The 25,912-nt window shown below is 41.2% G+C and overlaps 1 protein-coding gene across 1 annotated transcript; it reads right to left on the bottom strand.

Moving 5' to 3' along the window:
* Nucleotides 1–4,495: 4,495 nt before the first annotated feature.
* On the bottom strand, nucleotides 4,496–19,000 carry TMEM129 (transmembrane protein 129, E3 ubiquitin ligase). Its single transcript, XM_067567630.1, has 4 exons — nucleotides 18,252–19,000; nucleotides 15,832–16,306; nucleotides 10,920–11,079; nucleotides 4,496–9,421 (listed from the first exon to the last, which is right to left on the bottom strand). The coding sequence occupies exons 1-4, from the start codon at nucleotides 18,454–18,456 to the stop codon at nucleotides 9,173–9,175; spliced, it is 1,089 nt and encodes a 362-aa protein (XP_067423731.1). The 5' UTR covers nucleotides 18,457–19,000; the 3' UTR covers nucleotides 4,496–9,172.
* Nucleotides 19,001–25,912: the final 6,912 nt, after the last annotated feature.

The following is a 25,912-nucleotide window of genomic DNA, read 5'->3' as shown; positions in this document are numbered from 1 at the left end:
TAAAGAAAAAGGGACAAAGGCACCACATTTTGGATTGTTTCAACTTCAAGCACTGAATCTGTAGAATCTTTAGATGCCCCTACATGCAGTTTATGCCGAACTGGTATTTATCAAACACTAAGGAATCTGAATAATTTCTGTCCTTGGAACCAGTAAGCTGGAGGTTGTAAACTGCTGGAAAGTAAAAAAAATAGTCTTCCATTAGCAATTGAGTTGAATGTAGTCACTGCAACTTCATCCAACCAAAATGCAACTAAATTTACAGCATAACTACTTGAAGGTTATCATCACTCAAAATTCCAAAAGGATGGTAAGAGATTTGGTATAAAGATGTTTTAATAGAGGCTGTAGCACTGTGTAAGTGATCTGAATAATGTAACTACATCTTTTGAAAAATACTGTTCTAAATTAATGAATCTAGGTAAATGTGCTAGCTAATGCAGCAGAAGCCAGAAAGGTTTTTGCATCTGAAACAATGAAGAAGTTAGTATTTTAAAGAATTTTATAGTGAACAGCTTCCCCTCTCTCCACCAAAAAAAAAAAAAAAAAAAAAAAAAGCAGGATGTGAAGGCTTTAGCAGTGTTTACTATTGGACAGTCTGATTATAGAATACATGCCAAAGACTGCACTATGATGACAAATGTATTTATATACTATGTTTCATTGCACTATATTCCAAACTGCTTCATAAACAAGCTGATCACTTCATCCATCACCAACATGCAGCCATTTCTCTGGAGAAACATGGCACTTTCTCAGTAGGACACAGCTACACTAAAGGACACATCCAGACAAGAACTGATTAATACCTGGCGCAATGGAAAGCACAGAGTTAATTCCCCAATTCTTCACAAAAGAGTGTCGTGGAATCCCCAGCAACTTGGAATTGGAGGAAACAGGCTCAATGGGGAAGCCCAGTGGAATGTCTCAGTTAGTTGGAAGGAGAGTCAGGGAATACTTTTAAAAATTAAATATCTAACTTTTAATTTGTGTCTTTTCTGGTTTCCCCACCCTCTGATTTCTTAATCCCTTTTTGGGTTCTAGGTTACTTCAACAGAAGGAACTTCAGCCTCTTTTCTGTATCATACCTGGCTTCTGGTGTAAAGACAGTACTGGCTGTACATCCTACACTGTGAGAGAATGATTCTGCACTGATTCCAGATAGAAAACGTGCTGAGGCGTGAATGATAGTTTGCAACTGCAAAGTCAGCACTTTTTCAAATCAACAAGAAATGCGAGGGAACAAAAAGGGGAAGGAAGGGAAATTCTTGTTATTTTATTCCTGGCTTAAGAGCCTCAGACTCCCCTTCACATTTGCCTCTCCCCCCACTGATCATTTTCATTTCTTCTGACAGACAAGGACTATGAGTACCTCCCTGAAGCAAGCAACAGCAGAGATGACGAGCTATGGTTGTAAGAGACCAATTCCAGTCCATCTGTAACCCACTGAAATAGGCAGCACTTGAACACAGGGACACTTTTAGTGTATTTATTTCCTTTTTGAAAAATCACCCATTAACCTTTGTTTAATCTTCATCTGGTATGGTGGTCAGTTTCAGGGGAGTTATTAAGGCATGACAAATAGCATTTGTCCCCTAAGGACAACTTTCTATTTATGGGTAACTGAAGGCCATACAAGCTTCAGCTGGTTTGACATGCCTTTTGGATCAGACCAATATGGGCATATGACCCCATTGGTTCATATGAGCTCCTTGTTCATTTCAGTATCAGCTTTAAGGCCCTAATTCTAATTCACCCACCAAAGAAGGCCATTTAAGGCCAAAAAAGAAACCACTGTGATTATCTGGCCTGACCTCCTGCATAACACAGGCAACAGAATTTCACTCAATAATCATAGACTATTAGGGTTAGCAGGGACCCCAGGAGGCCATCTAGTCCAATCCCCTGCTCAAAGCAGGACCAACCCCAACTAAATCATCCCACCCAGGGCTTTGTTAAGCCAGGCCTTAAAAATCTCTAAGGATGGAGATTCCACCACTGCCCTAAGTCACCTGTTCCAGTGCTTCACCACCCTGCTAGTGAAATTTTTTTCCTATATGTCAAACCTAGACCTCCCCCAAATTTCTGAATTGAAACCATAACTTCTGGTTGAGCTAGAGCATATCTTCTCAAATCACTTCTTTTTGTCCCTCCGCTGATGGTCCTAAGGTTGAAACTGCAAGAAAAGACTCAAAGCATTCTTAGTACAAAGCTTTTGGTTGCAGGTTTCTCCAATCAGCAGAACTAAGGATGAGCCAAAATCTTGCCATATTTAGATGGCAGTCATCTCTTTGTTTGCTTAGCAACAGCGGTTGCAGTATGACCTGCCATTTCTCCCAGAAGTGCCGGTTTTCCTCACCCTTTTCTCTAACACGGAGAAGGTAAGAGGGTTGACGTGGGTTAGCATTTATTGGAGTCAAGGCGGAGTCTTTAGAAGAGATGAGTGAGGACAGATTAGGGGTGTGGCCTACTTAATGAGCAACATCCACCTGCTGCAGGGATCACCTCACATACAGGATGGAAGGAGCACAGAAGAATACATGAGATGTCTGCACATCTAGTAAACGACTCGGCGGTGGGGGAAGCTGTCATCACTGGTAGGGCAAGAGGAATACAGGTGCATGTAGATCCAAGGGGTGACTGGTATGTGGGCAGGGGAGCAACCCCACACAGGTCCTGAAGCTGACAGCAGAGCTGAGCAAGCAGCACCCTCACGCTGAGTTACAGCCTTGAACAGATTGGGCCACGCAGCCCCCCATGAGCCAGCAAGGATCATAATCCCCTTGGGGTTGGTGGGCACTAAGAGAGACAGGAACTGGCTACCATCACCCAGCCTATTAAGAATGGCACAGGATAGCAATTAGGAACCCAGGAGTCCCAGCAGAGGCTTGGACCAGCGGCACTGACACTGGTCAGTGAGTCGAGGCAGAGGCCTGCATGCCCCTAGCTCCAGAAGCACTAACAGAGGTCTGGACCAATAGATAGCCCATACAACCTTACTCTCACCACCGTCTATCTCACTCAGGCCACTTATATGCTTCCAAATCCCCTGTGCTATACCGCCTCCCATTCTCAGCTTGTTCTCCTATCACCTATCATCATGGTGACATTTCCAGCCTATTATTACTATGTTAAAAGTGAAGTAAGGCCTGCCACACCACCCTTGCCTCGATCCTGTTGATCAGCATCTAAACTTACTGAACACGCCAGGAGTTCTGCGCTTCTTTGGACCATTATACTCCCTCCTTTCCATTTCCTGCTACTCCTTATGCTAGGAAGATGTGACGGATTGTCTGCCACTCACTGCCTGACAGGCACCTCCTGCTGGCGTTTTGGGAATTAGCTCGTGGTGACACCCCCTGCCCGTCCACAGCCTGTGCTCCGTCACTCTTCCCTTTCTGCCATCATCACAGCTCTCCACCATCTTCACAGCCCAGCCCTCTGGCCAAGCCACAGTCCATGTCCCCTCCCCTCCATTTCATTTCAGGGAGGGATTCTTTCCCACCACTTGTTTCAGTGACTGCTGTAGTCCGCCGCAACTCCACTGGTGGCCTAGGCGAGATGGAGTGTGGCTTGGCAGCCTTCCCCAGCCTCCCTTCCAACTCCTCTATAGCCTTCCCCGAACCGCTTCCCCGTAGCCCCGTACCTCCTCCCTTGTATTAAGGCCTCAGTACCTCCTCTACCCTTGTCTCAGGACTTTCCGCTCTTGCCAAGCCATGGCTGTCAGCCACTTCCCTGTGCTGATCTCCCTCAACCTACCGGGCAGCCAGCCTTCCTATCCCTTCCTGAGCTCCTGGGAATGACTGCCCTGCATTGCTTGCTACTCTCCCTTTTAAACTGGGCTACTGGGTCCTGATTGGCTGCCTCGCCGCTCCTGCCCATTGGCTGCTTCTCGCCCAGCTCTCCTTAACCCCCTCTTGGCCAGTGCTGGGTAGGTGCCCCGCCCCAGAAGAGTATTCAACTTCTTGTGTCAGACTTGGCTGAGATGTCCAGGTACTACCACACTATAAATTATATTTATTTTAAGGTTTTCCATAGAGCCCGTCACTGCAGTGTCTAAGCACTGCCCACATAAGACAGCTCTATGTGCAGAGGTCTTTATTTGATTTAGTGGACTCTGCTCGTCTCCACTCCCTGGTCATTCAAATCATTTCTTGAGATATACATCTAGATATTTCATTCCTTATTTCCCCTTCTTCTCCTCTTCCCACTCCCCCATTCAGGTGATGGCTGGGAGACTTTGTCAAAGGAGGACATTTTGCAGCATGTGCTGAAGGCTGTCAGACTCAAAATTAGTCTAATCCAGAGGTACAGCAGGGTACCCTTTGGAGTATCCTAAATTCCCTTAATGCTGACTTCTCTTGGGCTAAGGATCTGGCCCAATATGTATGATCCAATTTAACTTCCACATATACAGTATTGTAACTGGTAAATATTAGTTTAAATTGAAATCAGAAGCATTACTCAAAATGAAATTAATTTTTAATTCAGCTCTTCAAACAGTGTTTAAACTGAGCTACAGTCATTAAAACCTCTTTCTTAAAGGCTAATCAAGTAAACTATAACATTCTAAAAGTAGATAAAGTACTTAGCTAAAAAAACTGCACTAAATCTTTGGGAGAAAGTGTAATGTGTGAAAAGTATTTCCATAAACTAAATCCGTATTCAACAGAAATTAACTCCTGAAATATCTCAAAATCAAATTTGTATCCATCCTGAGAAGTGGCACTGAGAAGAATTGCCTGGAAAGTCATGGGTCATTCAGGTTTAACCTGAGGATGTACACAGCGGAAGTATATAGAGATTTAATACAATGAAAATACACTAATCTGAAGTCACTGGTTACAGATCTCTGCCTTTGGACCATATATTTTGGTCTCAAGTTATACAGAGCCTCGTTATTACAATTTCATTCATAACATAGAATTGGTATAAGACACAAAAGTCATTCTTGGTTGGACAAAATTTCTTTTGTAGCATAGCACATTATGCTTGACAACAATGAATGGACACACACGTTTTGCCAAAGTTAGCTGAAATATAGATGCCACAAGTTTAGAAATATTCATACTATGGCAGTAGTACAAACTAATGTAATTAATGCCTGAATTTTTAGAAATGCATGGCCAGCACTACTGAAAGTGGAAATTGGGGATTTGTATTCAAATATACAGTACATACAGGTATATATACTAATTTTGTGTACAAGTTAAGGATGTAGAAGTGCAGACACTTTTGAAAATGTCTTAGGATTTCCACCTTAAATCCCTATTTCCAGGAAGTTGTTATTCTATAAATAAATATTTTACGTTACAAAATAAATTTGGCTATTTTTAAAGACCAACTGTAAAAAGAAGAGTTCTAAATAGTGCTTTTATGCTTTAGCATGTTATCAGGACACAGTGGAACATACTTTAAAAGTAAAAGTAATTACTTTCCATGGAAGAGAGAAAAAGGACCCTGTTCTCCCTATGCTTTTTAGGCCATTGACCTAATGAAGCCACAAAAATGGATGTCCATTCTACACTTAACTTAGTCTCCATTAAAGGATGCAAGACAATTAAGAAGTGGGGTGGGGAGTAGTGCAGTAAGAGGCCATTGCTCATTTTTGAATAGCACTAAATGTAAAGCTCAATGAGGTTTCAAAATAGTTAGTTCTCTAGTCTAACATATCCAATAAGATACTGCAAAAACAACAAGAGATCTGTGGCACTTTAAAGACTAACACATTTAATATTTGCAGACATAAGCTTTCGAGAGATTTCAGCTCTCTTCTTCAGATGCAGTAATACTGCGGAACTTAGAGGCACGATGGACTTGTTCAAACAATCTAAACCTCAGAAGCAGTTTATTTTAGGAATTTATGTCAATTAGTATTCATGACATTACACGCAAAAAAATTATTTTGGTAAATATTAGTGAGTATTCTAAGAGGCACTTCTATAGACACAGCATTACCCATAAAATGTGCAAGAATATTTTACATTTATATGTGTATTACTGCATTTGGTATGCTACATTATAAAGTGTTACGAAGCTCTACTATTATGACACAAAGTTCCACTGAAATTAAAACTTACATTCACTTCAAAAAGAGGCTTTTTATAGTTAAAAAAATAAAAAAATATGTAGTGACTCTACTGGGCAAGCTGCTCAGATAGTAAAGCTCTTATTAAAAAGACATATTGACAATCATCTTATTCTTACTTTATAAAAAAATACTTTGCAATTCTATAGTGCTTTTCAACCAAGGATCTCAAATCCTTTATGAATTAAGTTTCATAACACTTCTACAGTAGAAGAAGATTATTATTCCAAATGGGAAAACAGACATAATAATTGAGTAACCATCAGTGTCAGAGCCAAGTTCAGACTCCCATCTCCCTGCTGCAATTACTCCATCAAAGACCATACCTCCTTACAATTGCATTGTGCAAACTTGATTGAAAGAAATGGTTCATGATCCTTATTTGCAAAGATTATTATACAGTGGGGAAATGCACACACCTATTTGAGTGCAGAATTCAGCCCACTAAGACTGTGTAATGTAGGTTGAAAGAATACTGTAAATGCCACTTCAAAAAAACCTCTCCACAAACTACTGGACAGCATTTTAAATGATTAGTTAGTGTCTTGTTTTTATTTATTTAATTTATTTATTTTAATTTTAGACTTAGCACAAGCCTATCTGAAGCTAAGGAATTCAATTTGATTCTAGTCAAATAAAAAAATTGATGTCATTTAGCAATTTTTATGAAAGAGATTCAGATCCATGTGGCCAGCCTCCATGTCAAGTTTCCACTCCATATGATCTGAAACAGCTGAGATTTGAAACCCAGGAAAATCATCATTATTAATTAATATATAGTATAAATAGTAGCCAGTATTTCATAGTAAAGAATGCATGCCTTACAGTTGTGATGCATATCCAAGTGATTATTTTCCCCAAACACAAGTAGTTTGGCAGCTTACAAATGTAAATATTTAAAAAGAAAAAAGAGGTCTATGTATCATTTCTAAGAGCCCTTAGCCCTGTCCACAATACAATTTTTAACCATATTTGTAACCAGTTCTTGACATACCTGACACTAAGCATGGTTTTTGTGTACACACCACACACGCTGTGGCTATAACAAAGTTTAAATGAAATCTCCCACTGTTGCACCTCACTGCTTGTATTATTACTAGGATTGGCAGAGCTGTTTTTTAAAAAATCATTTTGGCAGATAATACATATATTTATTTATAAGCATTTATTTAGATTTTTATTTATTTAAATTTTCACCGTCGCAAGATATTATGTTTGTGTGTGTGGGTCAGACAATAATTATTTAATGATATTGAGATTCAAAATGTTAAAGCTACCTAAATGGCATCCCTGCTCTGCTAATGCCAGCATTACAACATGTTTTATATACTTTGGGGTGAGACGCTAATAAGTTCTCAAGCAGCATTTTTCTCACTTTGCCCTATCTATAAATTTGTTAGTACTGATGAAAATATTTTTTCATCAGTTTGTGTGTGTATGGTGAAATCGACCTTTGCTGACATATACCAATAAACATCTAATCCTCCAGAGCCTAGTTATTACCAATGATGGGAGTTCTAATGTAGAGTGGCTGCTGTCATTTTTTACAATATGCCATCTATTTCTGCTCAGAGAAGTCTTATGTGACATAATGATTAAAATGCTGGCAACCACTAGCACCTTGTCTACACTCCCGATGCTACTACCCCTTGTGGATCTGCACCAGAGGGAGGTTTTAAGAAAAGTTCCAGTGTAGACAAGGCCACACAGGCTGACATGCTAGTACTAAGGTTTTGTTGCACCAGGAAAACCCCTATGCCTTTCTGCATTGGAGCAGCTCCACTGTGGAAGCTGTAGTAAAGGAAAGCACAGGCATTTTTTACCACTGTATTGTCTAACCCACACCTTGTCTATACTACAACTTCCACCACTGCTACCAACAGTGCAAAATCTGCTTATAAATTGAGCTGGTGGAGACATACTCGAAGAGGTATGCAAAATTCTCCTATTAATGTTAAAGCAGTGATAAATGCTTATAATGAGGCTTCAAAGTAAAGCAAAAAAACCCAAAAACATTTCACTAATAATGGTCATACCTGAAACAGCCAGGATGGCTACATGTACTTATCCAGCCCTGACATCCCATTCATTTGGAAAGGCAGTTCCCTAGGAAAAAGCTACAGATTTTGACACAGCTGAACATTCTTTTGGATTACTCAGATAATTGAGATGCTTGATGCTCTCCTTCCAAATATGGGTAGATGTCATGCTTAACATTAGCATCAGCTAGAGAGTACTGAGACCCCAAACAGTACAGCTTGAATGAAAAGCTAGGTTTAGCTATAAGATGCTCTACACAGCACCAATAGCAGTTCAGGTTAATGAACTAAATCAATGACCCTTTTTTAATTATTCTTTTTGGATACTAAATATATCTGGAAACAAACTATTTTTTATTTTCTATTCCTCTTTGCTCTAAGATCACTGCAGAAGTAACACAACTTTGGGAGCAAAATTTCCTACATGTCTATAGTAGCTGATCTGTGGGCCTATTTTGGTAGAGAGGAAAAACACTGCACTGAGACATCTGTTTTGGGGAAAGTCCACAATGATTAATATGGACTTTACAAACTGATTCAAGATAAAGAAAGGTAGCTCACAATTTGAGCCTACTATCCTTAACAATAGCAACTTGCTTAGTACATCATATTATAAAGGAAAAATTAGCCCTTAGCTAAAGAATCATTAAACACCTGTGCTTAAAACCAGTAACTAGCAAAGCACTGAAAATATAGCTAGGTTACCAGGATTTCACCTAAGATATAAGGGAAGTCAATGGGCCACTATTATTGGTTTAAAGTGCATCCAAGAGTTTGGAAATTAAAAGCAAAAAAACCAAAAAAACTCAACAATCTAAATTGTTAACTGTTACGTTAGTGAATAAAAACTGAGAATACATTTTGAGGAGTGGGGAGGAAACAAAAATAAAATGTTGGGCTGCCATTTGCAGGGCTTTGAAGAAGAAAATTCCAGAGCTTTTACCTCTTCAGAAGCAGAAGAGCAAGAAACAAATCTAATGGGGCTTGAATCCGACCCTGCTGTGAATATATTGATTTCAAAAAATAAATTGTACCAAGATATTATTCACTGTATTATGCAAACATCTAAAATGCAAAATTTGGCTCGGCAGGTTGGACAAGGCACTTGACTTGATAGCCAGGTCTCTGGGTGCTGCTGATCCTGCCGGCTGGCAAACCATTTCCCCATGCAAGTCAAGCACCACATAGGACGACAGTAGCATTGCTGGCATTCTCCTTCATTTGGCTCTTGGCAATTTTTAACAAGCTTGATGTTTGCATTAGTCTGCATGCACCCTATACATGGCTCCAGCTCCTATAGAAAGAGAAAAAGAATAAAAAAGCCATAAACTGTATAGCAAATTATTACTTTTACTGCTCTTCAACATTTATGAAGCTACTAGAAATTTTATGTTTGTTATGTATTTTCCTTCCCCCAAAAGGAAGGAAGATATATTGGGTGAAAGCCTGACTCCAGTGAAGTTAATGGGTGTTTTTCAAGAGGATTTCATCCACTGGGAGTTTTCCAGCAAATTCTGTATAACTGAAAAGGACAGACTATCTGGGCATTTATCCACAGTTAGTCATGTTGAATGTATACCTGCACCCTCTGGGTGAGGTGCAAGCTGGAAGCACTGTTATTAATGGTTTTATTAATAAAATAATAATAATAGTAATTTGCATTGCCATTGGGATTTCCAGCCCATGCTCTCAAAGCACTTTACATGGTCCAGCAGATAGGGCATTAAACTGGGGGGAAGTAGACCTGAGTTCTGGTCTCAGGTCTTTCAATAATTTGTGTGGCCCTGGGCAAGTCACTTAACCACCCTGTGCCTCACTTTTCTCATCTGTAAAATGGTCATAATCATACTTACCATACCTTGTAATACCTATACCTATAAATGACAAGTGCCAAGTATTATTTACAATCAGATTAGCCTCATAATTTCCCTGCAAGATATTATTTTTGTTTTACAGATGGGGAAAACTCAGACACAGAGGGATTGAGTACCTTGCTCAGAGTCACTCAGAAAGTAAGTCTCAGAACTGGGGAGATATTCTAGATCTCCTCATTCCCATTTCTGTGTTATGTTAACAGTTACCATAACCTGTAAACCCAAGTATTTTGCTTAAAGCTAGCACAAGTAAAAAGCGCTGTAATAAAGTGACTCTCTCTCAACTCAATAGCTGTACATTTCTGAGTCTGAAAGTTCATTTCCATTGACACCTCATCTTTATTATTACTGAAGAAGACTCAAAATATTGTTTATAATCAAAGTAAGATCCAGATTAGGAATCATTTCATGTATTAAAGGATAATAGCCCAGATCCATAAAGGTATTTAGGCACCTAATTTCCACTGATTTCAAAGGGAATGAGGTATCTAAAAATCTTTAAGGATCTGGGCCCAGATCTAAAGTAACTTAGCTCTCCAGAAATGCAATATGTAAGGTGCAAGACTAGCTAAGGCAAATTGTAAAGACAGGGTGTGCTCATCAATTTCAATTAATAAGAGTTGTGACTCCAGCTCTCTGGACAACACATGGAAATGTAACTGCATTATTTCCAAATTTCCCAGGTAAAGCCCTAGCACTGATATTAAATTAAAGTAAAACTCCTCATTATATTTCCTATCCTCCCCAAAATGTAATCAATCAATGACTTCTCCTAGATCAAACAGCAGAAAAAACAGCCAGGTTTACTTTACTAAATATTTACTGAACTGTAAGATAACCACTATACAAAAACAGAAATAATAGATTTGACTATGTCAGAAACAATTATTATAATGCCAAGTGATTAGAAAATCCCACCTGATTGCTGGGAACAGGGTATGTCGGGTTAATTTCCACCAGACATGTAAAGGTTTCCAGAAACAAGTCACTGAGGCTCTGATGGATCACAACATTAGCTGCATTACGGATAGGAGCATGAAGTTTTTCTCGTAGTTCCCCATACTCTGTGGAGTTCAACCTAAAGAAGAAAGATTGGAACAGAATGTCACCTCATCATCCATTTAAGTAAGAAGAGAAAATTTATCTTGCTTGCTACTTTGAAGCATAACATCAAAGTGAATGCCCAGAAAAGTTGCATAGCTTGGTGCAGTCTGGTTTCTAATCAGAATAAATAAACTTTGGGCACTTTTTTTTAATTTGGTAAAAGGAAAAACTTTATTCTCTTTTTCCACAGGTCAAGAAAAACCCTGAAACCCTAAACTTATTCACTCTTTTTTAATTGTTGTGGTTGATTCATGTGGGACCATATTTTCAAAACTGGCTTGTGGTCTTGAGTACCCAACTTGAGATACCTTTGGGTTGTTTCTTCGGAGATGCTGAGCACCAACAGCTCCCACTGATTTCAAGTGGAGTTGCAGGTCTATGACACCTCGGAAAATCATGGCCAACTTGAGTCAAACTGGGGTTCCAAAAATTGGGACACCAAAACTTTGAAGTCATTTTTGAAAATGTTGGTCTTAACCATTCACAAAAGGGGCGAACCTTACAGTCCTGAAGAGTGAAGCCATCCCTTTAGCTACAGGACAGATATAAACTGGATAGTGTGTGCTTCCCCACACTGACCATCATCATGCTTCAATCCAGACCTAAATGCACAGCTACTAGGATTGAGGGTGTAGTTCAGACTTCATGCTCATTCAGATCCTTGGCCTCTCTGCCAAGATTGCCAGCAAGAACCATACAAAAGATTAATTAAAATATGACATAAAACCAAAATAAACCTTGTTCACTAGTAAGTGTAAACCAACTTACTGAGTCTCTGCAGGATTTACATATGTTACTTTGTCCAGTCCCTTCCCACCACCCCCATTTGCACTCACTCATTTATGTCATGTCTAAATTCTTGTTTGTAAGATGTCTGGGGCAGAAATCAGTTTAGTTATTGGTCCTGTCAGGCACATATATAGGTGCAGTACAAATAAATAAGGGTGTTAATTAGTGTCTACCGTTGTACTGCTTTTTATGATGTAGAATTATGGGTAACAGAACCAAGATTCCATGTTTCACATAGGCTATACCTAGGGTGACCAGATGTCCCAATTTTATAGGGACAGTTCCCATATTTTGATCTTTTTCACACTTGCTATCTGGTCATCCTAGCCATACCTAACAGCAATTAGATTATAACAACTCTATGTCACTATTGTCCAGGATTGAATTTAAAGCCAGCAACATTGACTGTGTCCACATTAGGCTATTTTTGCTAAAGTTTCCCACTCTTGCTTTACCACCAGTTCAGCTCCACAGTGGCAATGCTAGTTTATATATGGCACCCGGTGGCCCCCAAGCACTGCTATGGGCAGGTCACCACAACATGGGGCTTAAAACCTGTGGCAGAGGGTGACTTGTCTACACTAGGGCTCTCATGGGTGCTACCACTGGTGGACCTGAACCTGCGGTAGCAATAGTGAAAAACTGTAGCAAAAAATTCCTAATACAGACAGGGCCATAGAGGTAAAGGATCTATATCCTATGGCTAATTATCTACACTATCCATGTTCTTTAACTGTGATTTTCTTTTTTAAACCTGCTCTTCCCCTATTTTGAGGCAGCATGGTAAAACAGCACCAGTTGTATTCAGAATAAGTCACATTAACCAATATACTCAGAAGCAGTCTTGCTTCAGATATTGAAGGCCCACAGGAAGAATCAGGATGTGAAAGGCAATTACTGCTGTCTCTTTCTAGGAAACAGCAGCCACTAACACAAAACTCTGACAGTGGGAGAATAACTTCAGGATCATGGTGTGCTCTTATTTGGCCAGTGCAGTTTGCAGGGACACTATTAACTGTTTGTTTCTGTCACAGCCAGAACCAATAAAGAATACTCTTCCAACAATTACTAGAAAGAAATCTTTCAAGGCTAAAGCTCAGCTGATTTAACACACCAAAGTGGAAAACTCTTGTCTACAGCTTGTAAAGTACTTCAGCCTTTACAAGTTGATCTTAAATACTGATCATAAGTAACTGAAAACAACACATCTTGGTTTGACTACATCTTAATTTCAGTAGCCTGAGATTTTGATAGGTAATTTAACCTACGATAAGGTATACTTAATCCTGCCTCAGCAGAGGGGGATGAATTAGAGGACCTCTTGTGGTTGAAATCCCTTCCAGCCCTACATTTCTATGATATTTTAATCTAGGGGATATAATCAGACCAAATATTACTGAGATAAAGGTACAATATGTAGGAGTCTGCAAAACAAAATACATTTTTAAAAATTGAAAAAAGGAAAAGGCACAGTTCATGAGGATTGCATCTAGGAGATACTTTAAATGAGACATTCCTGTGATAACATGCATATTTGTAATGTACAGGCTAGTGTGTGTGTCACCACTGGCCTTGGCTGAATGGAATCACATCTGCTCAAGTGTTTGTGATGCTGCCTTTTGGTGGCTGTGGACTACAGAGTGGATAAATGCCCTAACCCTCATGTTTTCTGAACATTCAGGGGAAGAATCAACTGCAACTCCAGGAAGGCTGAGGAGGGTTTAGTGGCAGGTATGGGGGGGGGAGGGGGGGGTGATGTGCTAACTGGAGCAGCAGAGGGGAGTAGTGGAGAGCGAACTAGGGGTAGGCAGAGCTGTAGCAGGAGGCAGGTGCAGGAAGCTTTGCAGTGGTTGGAGAAGCACAAAAGGCAGGGTATCAGGAGCAGAAAGAGAAGCCCCAGTATTGGTTAGAACTGCTGGCCAGCTGCAAGATGGTAGAAGCTGGAACTGGGCATGAGGATCATTGGAGAGGTAAGAGAAGCTGAAAAAAATCAATCAACCGTGTGAGAAAGGCATGATTCAGCCCTTTGGAGAGCTGTTCCAGTGCACCGTTAAAGTGAAGAATTATAGTAATATTGCTGACAATAAACAAAGGTATTCCTTCAGTGCAAATGGTAGAGGCTTGTGTCTTCAGGGCAGAAGGTCCTAGGTTCTCATGTTAAACATATGTGATGTCTGGGGCCTTGTTCACACTAGGGAATTTTTACAGAAACTTTCCACTGTTGCCAACACTGGTGCAGCTCAGGCTGTGGTTATGTACTCATGCTGCACATAGAGGGAAGAGGAAATTTTGTCCTATGTCCTATTATGACTTAGTTAAGTTACATCTACGTTATACCTATGGAGGTTTGCTATTTCTGCATTTGCTTATTACAAGAAACTTTCTGACTTTTAAAAACTATTCCTGGTGCTGGTTTATTTAGCCACAAAAGGAAAGCTCTGACCTTTCTTTGGAAAAAGTTACAAAGGCAAGTGTCTAATTCCTAACAGTAGATGTGACTTTACTATTGCCTCATTAAAACACAGTTGAAATAATCAGCTAATAAATAATCTTTGTGTCACTACCTTTAGAGCTCTACACACCTGTGTCCCTCCCTAATTATTCTCCTTTGTCAATGAATGCAGTAGGCTCCCTCTTTCCCACACAATCTCCACAGCTCTGCAAATGTTCCCAGATTGGTCAGCTTTTCATACAGTCATCTGGGCCTTCTTCCATGCTTCGTGTAACCTCTCTGAGCTATCCTGCAAGGGTCCTGCCCTATCCACTTTTAAATCTCTCTGTCATGGTGTAAGTCAAGTTGATTTGTATATAAGTTGTCCATTACTGTGGCCTTTTCCTAAAAAACTCTGTCTACTTAATTGTCCTTAGACTAAACTCCTAGGAGCAGGGACCATCCTTTTTCAATGTTTGGAAAAGGCATAGTGGGTGCCACTGTATATAAATAACAGCATATTCAAATTGATGGATTAGTAGCTTAGAATAGGTTTGAATGTATCTGCTATTGCAGCTTAGACGTCACAGCCCTCTAACATTTAAGATTTAGTCTGTCAGTCATATCCACAATCTGTCCCATCAACTAGAAGCTTACAGATTCAGTTTATGTAAATGGACACTGTCAGCTACCTTTTCAAATATATAGTTTAAAATACCCTTTAAGAAGCATGAATAAAAACAAACAGGGCTTTGTTTGTTTACTCCTTTGTGAGACAGCATTACTGAAGATGTCAGCATCACTAAAAATAGCATTTGTTAGCTACATGTTGCTGCAGAACAGTAGGTTCATTTAGTTCCTACCTAAACAGTGACTTGTAAAACAAAAACAATAGAGAGGGACAGCATAGAAAACAGAACATTGGTATTTACAATTCAGAGGACATTCACTAGCAGGATTTTAAATTTAAATCAGATGAAATTTGGGGCCAAAGCTACTTGTCCACTTCTCTTTAAATTAGATTTGCTTGCAATGTGTCACTGTGGTACCCTCAGAGCTGTGGTTGTGTTATGTAGGTTTCAAAGGAAGAAGGGAATCATGGATGAGTCATGGCCAATTTTGCTAGAGTCATTGATTTTTATCACAATTTTGTCAGAAGAAATTTTCTTTTGTTCCCTCTTCTCCTCCATCCCTCACCCAGAGCTCTTCCAACCATTTCCCTTTCCCTCTTTAACATGCTCGGGGAATGAATAACTTGTTCCTCTGATTGGCCAATATGCCTTCATTGCCTTACAAAGATAGCAATCTCCCTGAACAGCATCTTTCACTGCACGTTTGTGGTATTGGAGACAACTTCCTCCGTAGGCAGCAAAGGGGAGGTGTCAACACCCTATAAGTTTTGGGATCTGTCACAGCAACAGCAGATATGACACATGCACTTCCCTAACCATCATCAAATGGCATACATTGTACATGGCATAACACTGCAAGGTTAATTTGTTTTACCGGATATCAAACGCTTTCACATAGGGATTAATACTGGCAACCCTGATTGTGAGGAACTGCACAGGCATGTTTGAATCAGGCGAGAGTTCATGTTGTCTGGAATCTATCACCGTCAGATGAATGTCCTGCTGTTGGGCAACATGTAAAATGTATGTGGTCACTTTAATCACCCAGGTGTCTGTAACAATCACCCTTGCTCCTGGTGCTCCAGTAGCAAACTTGTCAATCCTCCTGAATTCTGTATTGATGGAAGAAGCCACTGCCTTCCAACTCGACTGTTGAAGAGCGTGAAAGGCAAGTGTCTGAGCTAAAGGATGGTTATCCCAACCATTCCGTGACCAGTAATATGCCAGGATGCCGATGACAGTCGGAGCAAGAACAGCCAGTGAGAAGAATATTTTCCAGCCTTCTGAGGCCTGGTAGAAATAGAAAAGCTGTTTCTCTGGTGCTGCAAAGCACATGCCAATGTAATAACCTGCAAAGAAAGATATTTTCTTTCAGAAGACAATAGAATACACACACACACACCAATTGATCTTACAAGTTCATCTGGTAGGTGAGCTCAACTCTAGGTGACTTCTTGTTTTTAGGGTGGTGACTCCAATTCCAACCTTCCTAGCCTGAGTCTTTAGAAGGCATTTATTTTTACCAAAATTATACAGTTAGTAAAGGGAGGTCATTCCAGTTTGCTGAATAAATAAATCCATATCTCTATATAATATATAGTCAAACCTAGCCAACTGGGAATTACCAAGAGTAAAATTCAAGTGGTATGTATATAATACTCAGGCCCCAGAGATGGAATTAACCCCATTATTCAAAATTTGACAACTTGGAGTCTTTTTTAATTTTATAATAAATGGATTCAGACGTTTGTCTGCACTGCACTACCACCCTGAACTCTCTTTCTGTGCTTGTTTGCTTCCTTCCCTCTCTTGGGTTAGTTAATGCGGCCAGAGCAGGTCTTCTGATGACAACAGCAGAGAGAGAGAGGATTTCTCTGCCAGTGGTGCAGTTTCATAATTCACATGCAAATGTGATTTCGTACCTGTGAGTTACAAGATTTCTCCTCCCACAATGATTATTTTGTTTAACGCTGCAAGTCAAGTATTATTTATGTTCACTTATAATGCCTTATTAGAGTGGTATAGAGACCCAGGATACTATGATTGGGGTGAATGCAAAACTGTTTTTATTTCCTGTTTACACAGAATTTTACCTCACAACAACCTACACCCTAGGAGCCACCCTCAACTGTGGCTCTAAACATTCACATCTAACACCACATGCAGAACCTTGCTATTTGCCCCACTGTCTGGGAAACGCATTATTGATTGTTATATTCTGCAAATTACGAAGTAAACAGTCAGTAAAAAGGTCAAAAGATGCTGCAACTCACTATATTTTTGCATTGACATGTAGTTTTATTTTATTTATAATATTTTATAATGTCTGAGTAAATATTCTAATAGAGAATTTTTATAAAACAATTAATTCTTAGTAATACTAGATCTCACTACAGCATTCTGATATTAGATCTCCACTCATAGGCAAGGCAAGACTATCATTATTTTGGTACAAATTACTGAGGTTCTGATGTGTATGAAGGAATCGCTTCACCTCACAAGTACTTCTGATGTGTTTGTGAATTTACTAAAGAGATGGAAGAATGTAAAGACACTGAAGCTATGGACAAGCCCTCAAGTTTCAAAATCTGGTTCTCACCTCAGTCCCCTCCTCCTCACACACAAGGGTCAAGGGGACACAATAGGGTGCATTTTTCAAACTCACAGTGCAGACAAGGCTACATTCAGCAAAGTGAGGGTGCAAACCACAGCAAATGAAAGAGATGAGAAGGGGAAACCGCACTGTCTGGAGATTGGTGACAGACCAAGGTCCAGGCTTTCCCCACACAAAGAGTCCCTGTTAATGTGCTAGTGGAGCTGCACTGGGACAGCCAGACAGCAGGGATTGTACACATACCATCTGCTTTCACTTTCTTCCCCTTTCTCCACCTCCTCAGCTGTTACAAGACTGCATATCCCCCAACCCCTCACTGCATCCCCCGAGCTATTTCCCTCCTATACTCCCCATTCTCCATAGCCCCTCAGTTAACCTCACCCAACCCCTCACCCCTTCGCCCCCCAAATCCTACTGCCCATCCCCCCAGCCCCCTCGCTACTCTCCCCTTCCCCACTCTACTCTCCCCCACCACCTTCCCCCGCCTCCCCCACGGGCCTCCCCGCTACTCTCCTCTTGCCCCCCAGCCCTTCCCCATAGCCTGTCCAGGCCGGCTACTCACCCCCCCCTCGACTACTTCGACTACTCTCCCCCTCCTCCACTCCCTGACCCCGAGCCGACTCCGCTTTCTTGCCCCAGGCAGCCCCCGGGCCGGTCCGGCTCGCGGGTCCCCGCCTCACCGAGCGGCAGCAGGCCATGGGCCAGCATGGTGCCGGTGCTCCTCCGCAGGTGATAGTGCACGAAGGCCGCGTCCTCGCTGCCCAGCCAGCCGGCCAGCAGGCTCTGCACGGTGAGCCCGGCCGAGCGGAACTCGTTGGGGGTGAAGACGAAGCAGACGGCGAAGACCAGGTAGGCGAGAGTGAAGGTCACGGCGGGGCTGTCCATGGCGGCTCCGGCTGTGCTGGGAGAGGAAGGTGGGCGGCGAGCCCGGCTTCCCCCGCTGCGCAAGGCTGGGGATCCCCGGCCTGGCCTGCGCCCGCCCCGCGGCAGGATAGCACGCCGCCCCCAGCCGAGCCGGCCCGCTCCGGGGAAGTTACAGCGGCGGGGGAGGCCCCTGGGTGCGTGGGCGTGTGTCCCCCGGCCGGGCCGGGCCGCGCCGCCTTCCCGTCCCGAGCTCTCGTTAACCCGGGGGGGCTGGAAGGGTAAAGCAGAGTCTCGGCTTTACGTGTCAAACGACCAAGTTTCCAGCCCGCGCCCTTGTGACGCTAGCCTGGAACACGTAGCCAGAGCAAACAGCTCAGGAGCGCGGAAAGCTCCGAGCATCGATTCGGCCCAAAGCCCGCCAGTTAGCCAAAGTCCCCCACCTCCCACAAGCATCCAGGGTGGGGCGTTGCGGTCCAAAAACCTCCTGACAGTAGGTCCCTTCATTTTTAGGACGAGCCATGGCAATTTCACACACGGGGGCTGATCTGGCCAGGCTCCTAGTAGGGCTGTTGCAAGCTCCCTACCAGCCCGCTGCGTGTGGCTGAGTCAACTCCTCTACTGAGAAGCCAGCAAAGCATGAGTTTTGTGCATAAAGGCTATATAAGGGGCTGCCAACAAGAGATCAGTCCCGGCTCTGAAACTGACTCCTTCTGTGGTCTTGGTCAAGTTACACAAACCAGCATTTTCCAAGTTGGGCACCTAACTTTAGGCAACCAAATCTAGAAGTGCTCGGCACTCCTAGCTCCCACTGACTTAAACAGGAGCTTTGAGTGCTCAGCATCTCTAAGAATTAGGCCACTTTTAATTTTAGGCACTTTTAGTTTGGGCGCTTGGGACCCCTGCAACGAGCGTGAGCTCCGAGCCTGCGGAATCGGTCAGCGCTACGCCCGGCTCGTGCGGTGCCTCGTGGTGTTGGACACCATCAGATGGTCCAGGGACATCTACACGGCACACATCACCGGACACCGACAGTACCAAGAAGAACAGGCCAGAGTGCCATCATGAATCGGCGACGAGATGGGAATCAAAAGCCTTTCTCTAATAGATCTTATGTACTGAAGGATTATCTATTCCATAATTTTCACTCAATGAGGGTCAACCTGCTTTTATTACCATATCTACTTTCTACAAACCACGCTTAAACATAACTTTTGTATGAACAACGTACCCTGTTACCCGACTGCTTGTATTTTAAACCGTCAAACCTATTACCCTCCATCTGGGATACTGCAGATTATGCTTTCCTTGTACTCTCCAAATTCCAACCAAACTCTATACCCACTGATAATCTGTACATTATGCCTGGATGTCCAGAAACTTTCTTGTTTAAACTCCGTACCTGATCATTTCTATAAACGTTATTTTCAATAAAATGTTTTACAGGCCTAGCTAAAAATGGTAAGGCTAATCTGAATTCTGAAACAGCTATTAATGTGCATATAGTATATGCAGGACTGGGGCTTGTGACTGAACAAACCTTCCTCTGGGCTTACTGGTGTGTTTGTGTTGTCTGTTTAGACTGTGAGCAGGGACTGTCTCTTAATATATGTTCGTACATTGCCCACCAAGTGAGGCCAAGACCCTGAGTGAGACTTCTGGGACTACTGTAATACAACAGCAGATGGATAACAGAGGTGGCATCATGCAGTGTTGTAACCTGACATTAAATAAATATTTTTTAAAAACCCAAATGGGTACAAGGTATAAAACCAGATATATACTGTGGAGCCCTAAGTTGATGTATTTTTGCTGACAACCTTTTTGCACTTTGGCACCACTTGAACGACCTTGTGCCTAGAAAATATATTGAAATTAAACTGAACTGTTATGTGTTTTACTATGTGTCAACTGTCACTGTCTAATGTAGCATGTGAGGTAGCCTTTCTGATGAAAGAACTCTCACTGATAGAAACTAAAAACAGTTTTAGCAGGTGGGATAGATCAGCAGGCTCATCAATAAACAAACAAACGAGCGGTAAGATTTCTGTTGTGGATTTATTCTTGAGGATTTTAGACTCAGATTCTCAAAGGTATTTAGATGCCTAAATAGATGCCATTGAAATAGATGCGAGTTAGGTGCCTAAATATCTTTCATGATCTGGGCCTTAGAAGTACAGTAGTTTCAATACAATGAGGGGAAATGATTGGTTTATCTAAGCAGGGGGAAAAAAGCTTTGCAACAATCAGGGGACTGAGTGTGCAAAAGGATTAAGTCAAGAGAAATCCATGTGGTTTTGCTTGTCTGTGTGGATCCCTTTACAGAACTGAGACCTAGGTGTGGAGCTTGGCTTTCTATAGACCTCATTTCTGACAGTTAAATAGAAATCTGATCCTGCACTGAATTCTGCATGGGCAGACTCTTGTGCCTGTCTGATGTCAATGGTGCTTCATGCAAGTGCAGGGGTCTACTGTGAAGAGAATGGGAATTGGGATCTAGCTGTTTTCATAGCTTCCAACACTACGCCATATAAAAATCCAATTGAGGCTTCAAGTTCGCAGCCCTGCCTTGTAACTGCACCCCATACATTTATGTGGCCTTGTGATCTAACTAGGCTTTATTTTCTAAAATGTCCCCCTTTTCAAAATGGTTCACGGTATACACACAGAGAATTTAAAGAAAAACAAAGTGCTCTTGCTGGAAGGTTTCAACTTAACACTATTTCTTAGAATTCATAATGATAACATACAAGAACCAAAGAGAAAGACAGAGAGAAAGAGATACAAAGCTGCTCCTTGAGGCAGAGAGGCACAGCTTATTTCCCCTATTTTCTAGGCTTGTTCTTTCCAGATAGACTATGCTGCTGCTCCCCTCCCCTGGCCTGCAAGTGAACCTGGAACTGCCTCCCTACACACACTCTCTTAAAGTATAGTTTGCAAGTCCAACACAGTCTCAATACACCATAGAAAGGGAAAACACTGGATTTTGCCCCTGTATACTATGAAATTCAAGCTAGGCTGGGCCTACTTATAAAATTAAGCTTCCAGATATTGAGATATATTCCAGATAATAAGAAACATATTGCAGAAATATGGTGGTGGCTGGAATCCCTTTTTGAAAAGAAGGATTGCTTCTTACTGCACTGCACGTGCTGTTTTCTTCTTTACATATGTCTGGTATTTCATCAGGATAACTGCCTTTCCTATTGTAAAGCATGAAGGATTCTTTCTCCAAGAATCAGGCAGCACAGATAATACTGAAGAGGTTTATTCACGATACCGGGAAGTCTGATATATCAGGTTCAACTTCATGGTGTTACAGTGGTCAATTATATACGTTTTCTTATCGATTACATAGTACGTTTAAATTCTTTATCTATTCACTTACAAATACAAACATTGTCCCATCCGGAGAGAACAACAGTGATAATGATCATTACATACATGCAGAAACACTTTAACTACTCTACTTACATCAAGGATCCTAGGGCTACACTCGGGCAGGAGTAGGGTGGAGGCAGAAGGGGGATCCTTACAGATAGGAGGAAGGCAAGACAGAATTTCTAAAAGAAAATGTGAAATTGGAATCACTAAGAGGACACCTGGCTTCCTGAGCCATCGGATGTTTACACTAGCCATTGTTCTTGAGGGTCAGGTATGCTGGTTAGACTTTTAAGTGAGTTTTCGGCCTACAACTTGTTAGCTGAAAACTGCCTCAAGCCTTACACTATCATTAATAGCCCCTCTTGACTGACCAGCCTCCCTAAGGAAATTATCTTCTGTAATTAACTCATCTATACCTCAGTGGCTCTGTATTTTTCAAGGATACCTTTGATCCTATCTTCTGATGGGTACTACCTCAGGTATTCAACTTGCATCTCAGCAAACCCCAACCCCTTTTGTTAGGAAAGGATGGAACATTGTGACAAACAACTGCTGGATTGTTGATTAAACAAAACCCAGGTGGCTAAGACATTCTTAGAAACACATAGGTTTCATTTTTGTTTAGACTTCCTTTGTTCTCTCATGTAATTACCAAAAATGCTTTGAAAACACTGAATTTAAGAATATAAAGAAGGAAGCAATTCCCCAAACAAGTGGGTTTCAAGACTGAGAAATCATTCCAAACACAGAACTGTCACCTCGCCCAGCTTTCTTCTGAGACTACAGATCCAAGCTCTCAGAGAAGCTGTCAAGATTTGAAACCATCACCTCTTGCCTGCATTGGTGAGGAAAATTGCTTTTGCAGCTAATATATACTGGACTTTTGGTTTGGGGGCTCATTTTATAAGTGTAGTAATTAGAGCTTTTCTGTCATTATCGAATGAGTGTCATATCAATTCCTGAGCGCACTAATATCAGTTCCTAGTTGGTCAGATAGCAGCCCCCATTGAGATTTATGCACAGATCTCTATATCCCTACAGGATAAGGGTTCTTCATACGAATAGCCATACAGGGTCAGACTAATGGTCCATCAAGCCCAGTATCCTGTCTTCTGACATTGGCCAGCGCCAGATGCTTCAGACGGAATGAACAGAACAAGGCAGTTTTGAGTGATCCATTCCATTGTCCAGTCCCAACTTCTGGCAGTTGGAGGCTTAGGGAACATGGGGTTGTATCCCTGGCCCTCTTGGCTAATAGCCATTGATAGATCTATGCTCCATTAACTTATCTAATTCTTTTTTTAACCCAGTTATACTTTTGGCCTTCACAGCATCCCATGGCAATGAATTTCACAGGTTGACTGTGATTCATGTGAGTAAGAACTGTAGGTTTGGGCCTTACATTATTCTTTCCAGAGCAATGTTTTATGTCATAATATTTACATTTTTCAAAAATAAATAATAGTTTTATTATAGCATTGGCTTGGTACTTCATAAATACCAAAGGTTGTTATCCTGCAAAAGGGATCCACTTCTGCAGACCCCTGTCTCACACAAAGTCTTGTGCAAATCCAGGGACTGAATCCTGACGTGAGGTCAATGCAGGTGTAGTGATCCACCTGTGAACATCTTATTACAGAGTTGGTGTCCATGTGAACATAATAATAATTGCAGCCTTTTGCAGTATTAGGACATAAGAAGGCCATACTGGGTCAGACCAATGGTCCATCTAGCCCTGTGTCCTGTCTTCCGACAGTGGCCAATGCCAGGTGTTTCAGAGGGAATGAATAGAAAAGGTAATAATCAAGTAATCCATCCCAGCAGCCATTCCCAGCCTCTGGCAAACAGCAAACCCTGCCCATCCTGGCTAATAGCCATTGATGGACTTAGCCTCCATGAATGTATCTAATTCTTTTTTGAACTTCATTATAGTCTTGGCCTTCGCAACATCCTCAGGCAAGGAGTTCTACAGGTTGACTGTGCGTTGTGTGAAGAAATACTTCCTTTTGTTCGTTTTAAACTTGCTGCCTATTAATTTCATTTGGTGACCCCCCTAGTTTTTGTGTTATGAGAAGGAGTAAATAACATTTCCTTATTTACTTTCTCCACACCAGTCATGGGTTTATAGACTTCTATCATATCCCCCCCTTAGTCATCTCTTTTCCAAGATGAAGAGTCCCAGTCTTATTAATCTCTCCTCACATGGAAGCTTTCCCATACCTCTAATCATTTAGTAGCCCTTTTCTGTACCTTTTCCAATTCTGATATAGCTTTTTACAGATGGGGCGACCAGATCTGCACGCAATATTCAAGATGTGGGCAAATCATAGATTTATAAAGCAGCAATATGATATTTTCTGTCTATTACCTATTCCTTTCGTAATGATTCTCAACATTTTGTTAGCTTTTTTGACTGCTGCTACACACTGAATGGATGTTTTCAGAAAGCTATCCATAATGACTCCCAGATCTCTTCCTTGAGTGAATCCAGCTAATTTAGACCCCATCATTTTATATGTATAGTTGCGATTATGTTTTCCAATGTGCATTACTTTGTATTTATCAACATTGAATTTCATCTATCATTTTGTTGCCCAGTCCCCCAGTTTTGTGAGATCCCTTTGTAACTCTTCATAGTCTGCTTTGGACTTAATTATCTTGAGTAGTTTTGTGTCATCTGCAAATTTTGCTACCTCACTCTTTACCCCCTTTTCCAGATCATTTATGAATATGTTGAACAGTAGTGGACCAAGTGCAGACCCCTGGGGGACATCACTATTTATCTCTCTCCATTTTGAAAACTGACCATTTATTCCTACCCTTTGTTTCCTATCTTTTAACCAGTTATGGATCCAGGATGACCGCTGACTTTGCTTAAGAGCCTTTGTGAGGGACCTTGTCAAAGGCTTTCTGAAAATCTAAGTATACTATATCCACTGGATCACCTTAGTCCACATGCTTGTTGACCCCCTCAAAGAATTCTGGTATATGGTGAGGCATGATTTCCCTTTACAAAAACCATGTTGACTCTTCCCCAACAAACTGTATTCATCTATGTGTCTTATAATTCTGTTATCAGTTTCAACTAATTTGCCTGGTACTGAAGTTAGGCTTACCGGCCTGTAATTGCCAGGATTGCCTCTAGAGCCTATTTTAAAAATTGGTGTCACATTAGCTATTCTCCAATCACCTGGTACAGAAGCTGATTTAAATGATAGGTTACATACCACAGTTAGTAGTTCTGCAATTTCACATTTGTGTTCCTTCAGAACTCTTGTATGGATACCATCTGGTCCTGGTGACTTATTGTTGACTTTATCAATATGTTCCAAAGCCTCCTCTAATGATACCTCAATCTGGTACAAGTTCCTCAGATGTGTCACGTAAAAAGAATGGCTCAAGTTTGGGAATCTCCCTCACATCCTCAGCCATGAACACTGATGCAAAGAATTAATTTAGTTTCTCTGCAGTAGCCTTATCTTCCTTGAGTGCTCCTTTAGTATCTTGATCATCTGGTAGCCACACTGATTGTTTAGCAGGCTTCCTGCTTTTGATGTACATAAAATTGTTTTTCTGTTAGTTTTTTAGTCTTTGGCTAGCTGTTCTTCAAATTCTTTTTTGGACTTCATAATTATATTTTTGCTCTTCACTTGGCAGAGTCTATGCTTCTTTCTATTTTCCTCAATAGGATTTTGCTTTCACTTTTTGAAGGATGCCTTTTTGCTTCTAACTGCTTTTTTTTACTTTGATGTTTAGCCACCGTGGCACTTTCTTGGTCCTTTTACTATGTTTTTTAAATTTGGGATATACATTTAAATTGAACCTTTATTATGGCATCTTTAAAAAGTTTCCATGCAGCTTGCAGGGATTTCACTTTTGGCATTGTTCCTTTTAATGTCTGTTTAACTAACTTCCTCATGTTTGAGTAGTTTCCCTTTCTGAAATTAAATGCTACTTGAAATAGATAACTGCAATATTTATATTGCAATAAAATAGTTAAATAATATTTATTTTAGATTAAAATAATTATTTGCCAGCTTACATTTTGCTGTAATACAGACAGTTGTGGGGCTGTTTAGTGACCTATGCTCAATAT

Source organism: Emydura macquarii, unplaced genomic scaffold, assembly GCF_026122565.2.
Source record: "Emydura macquarii macquarii isolate MOO-44397 ecotype Brisbane River unplaced genomic scaffold, CSIRO-AGI_Emac_v2 contig_2795, whole genome shotgun sequence".
NCBI classification, from domain to species: domain Eukaryota; kingdom Metazoa; phylum Chordata; order Testudines; family Chelidae; genus Emydura; species Emydura macquarii.
Note: the sequence above shows the minus strand (reverse complement) of the source record. Positions and strands in the feature narration are given on the sequence as shown.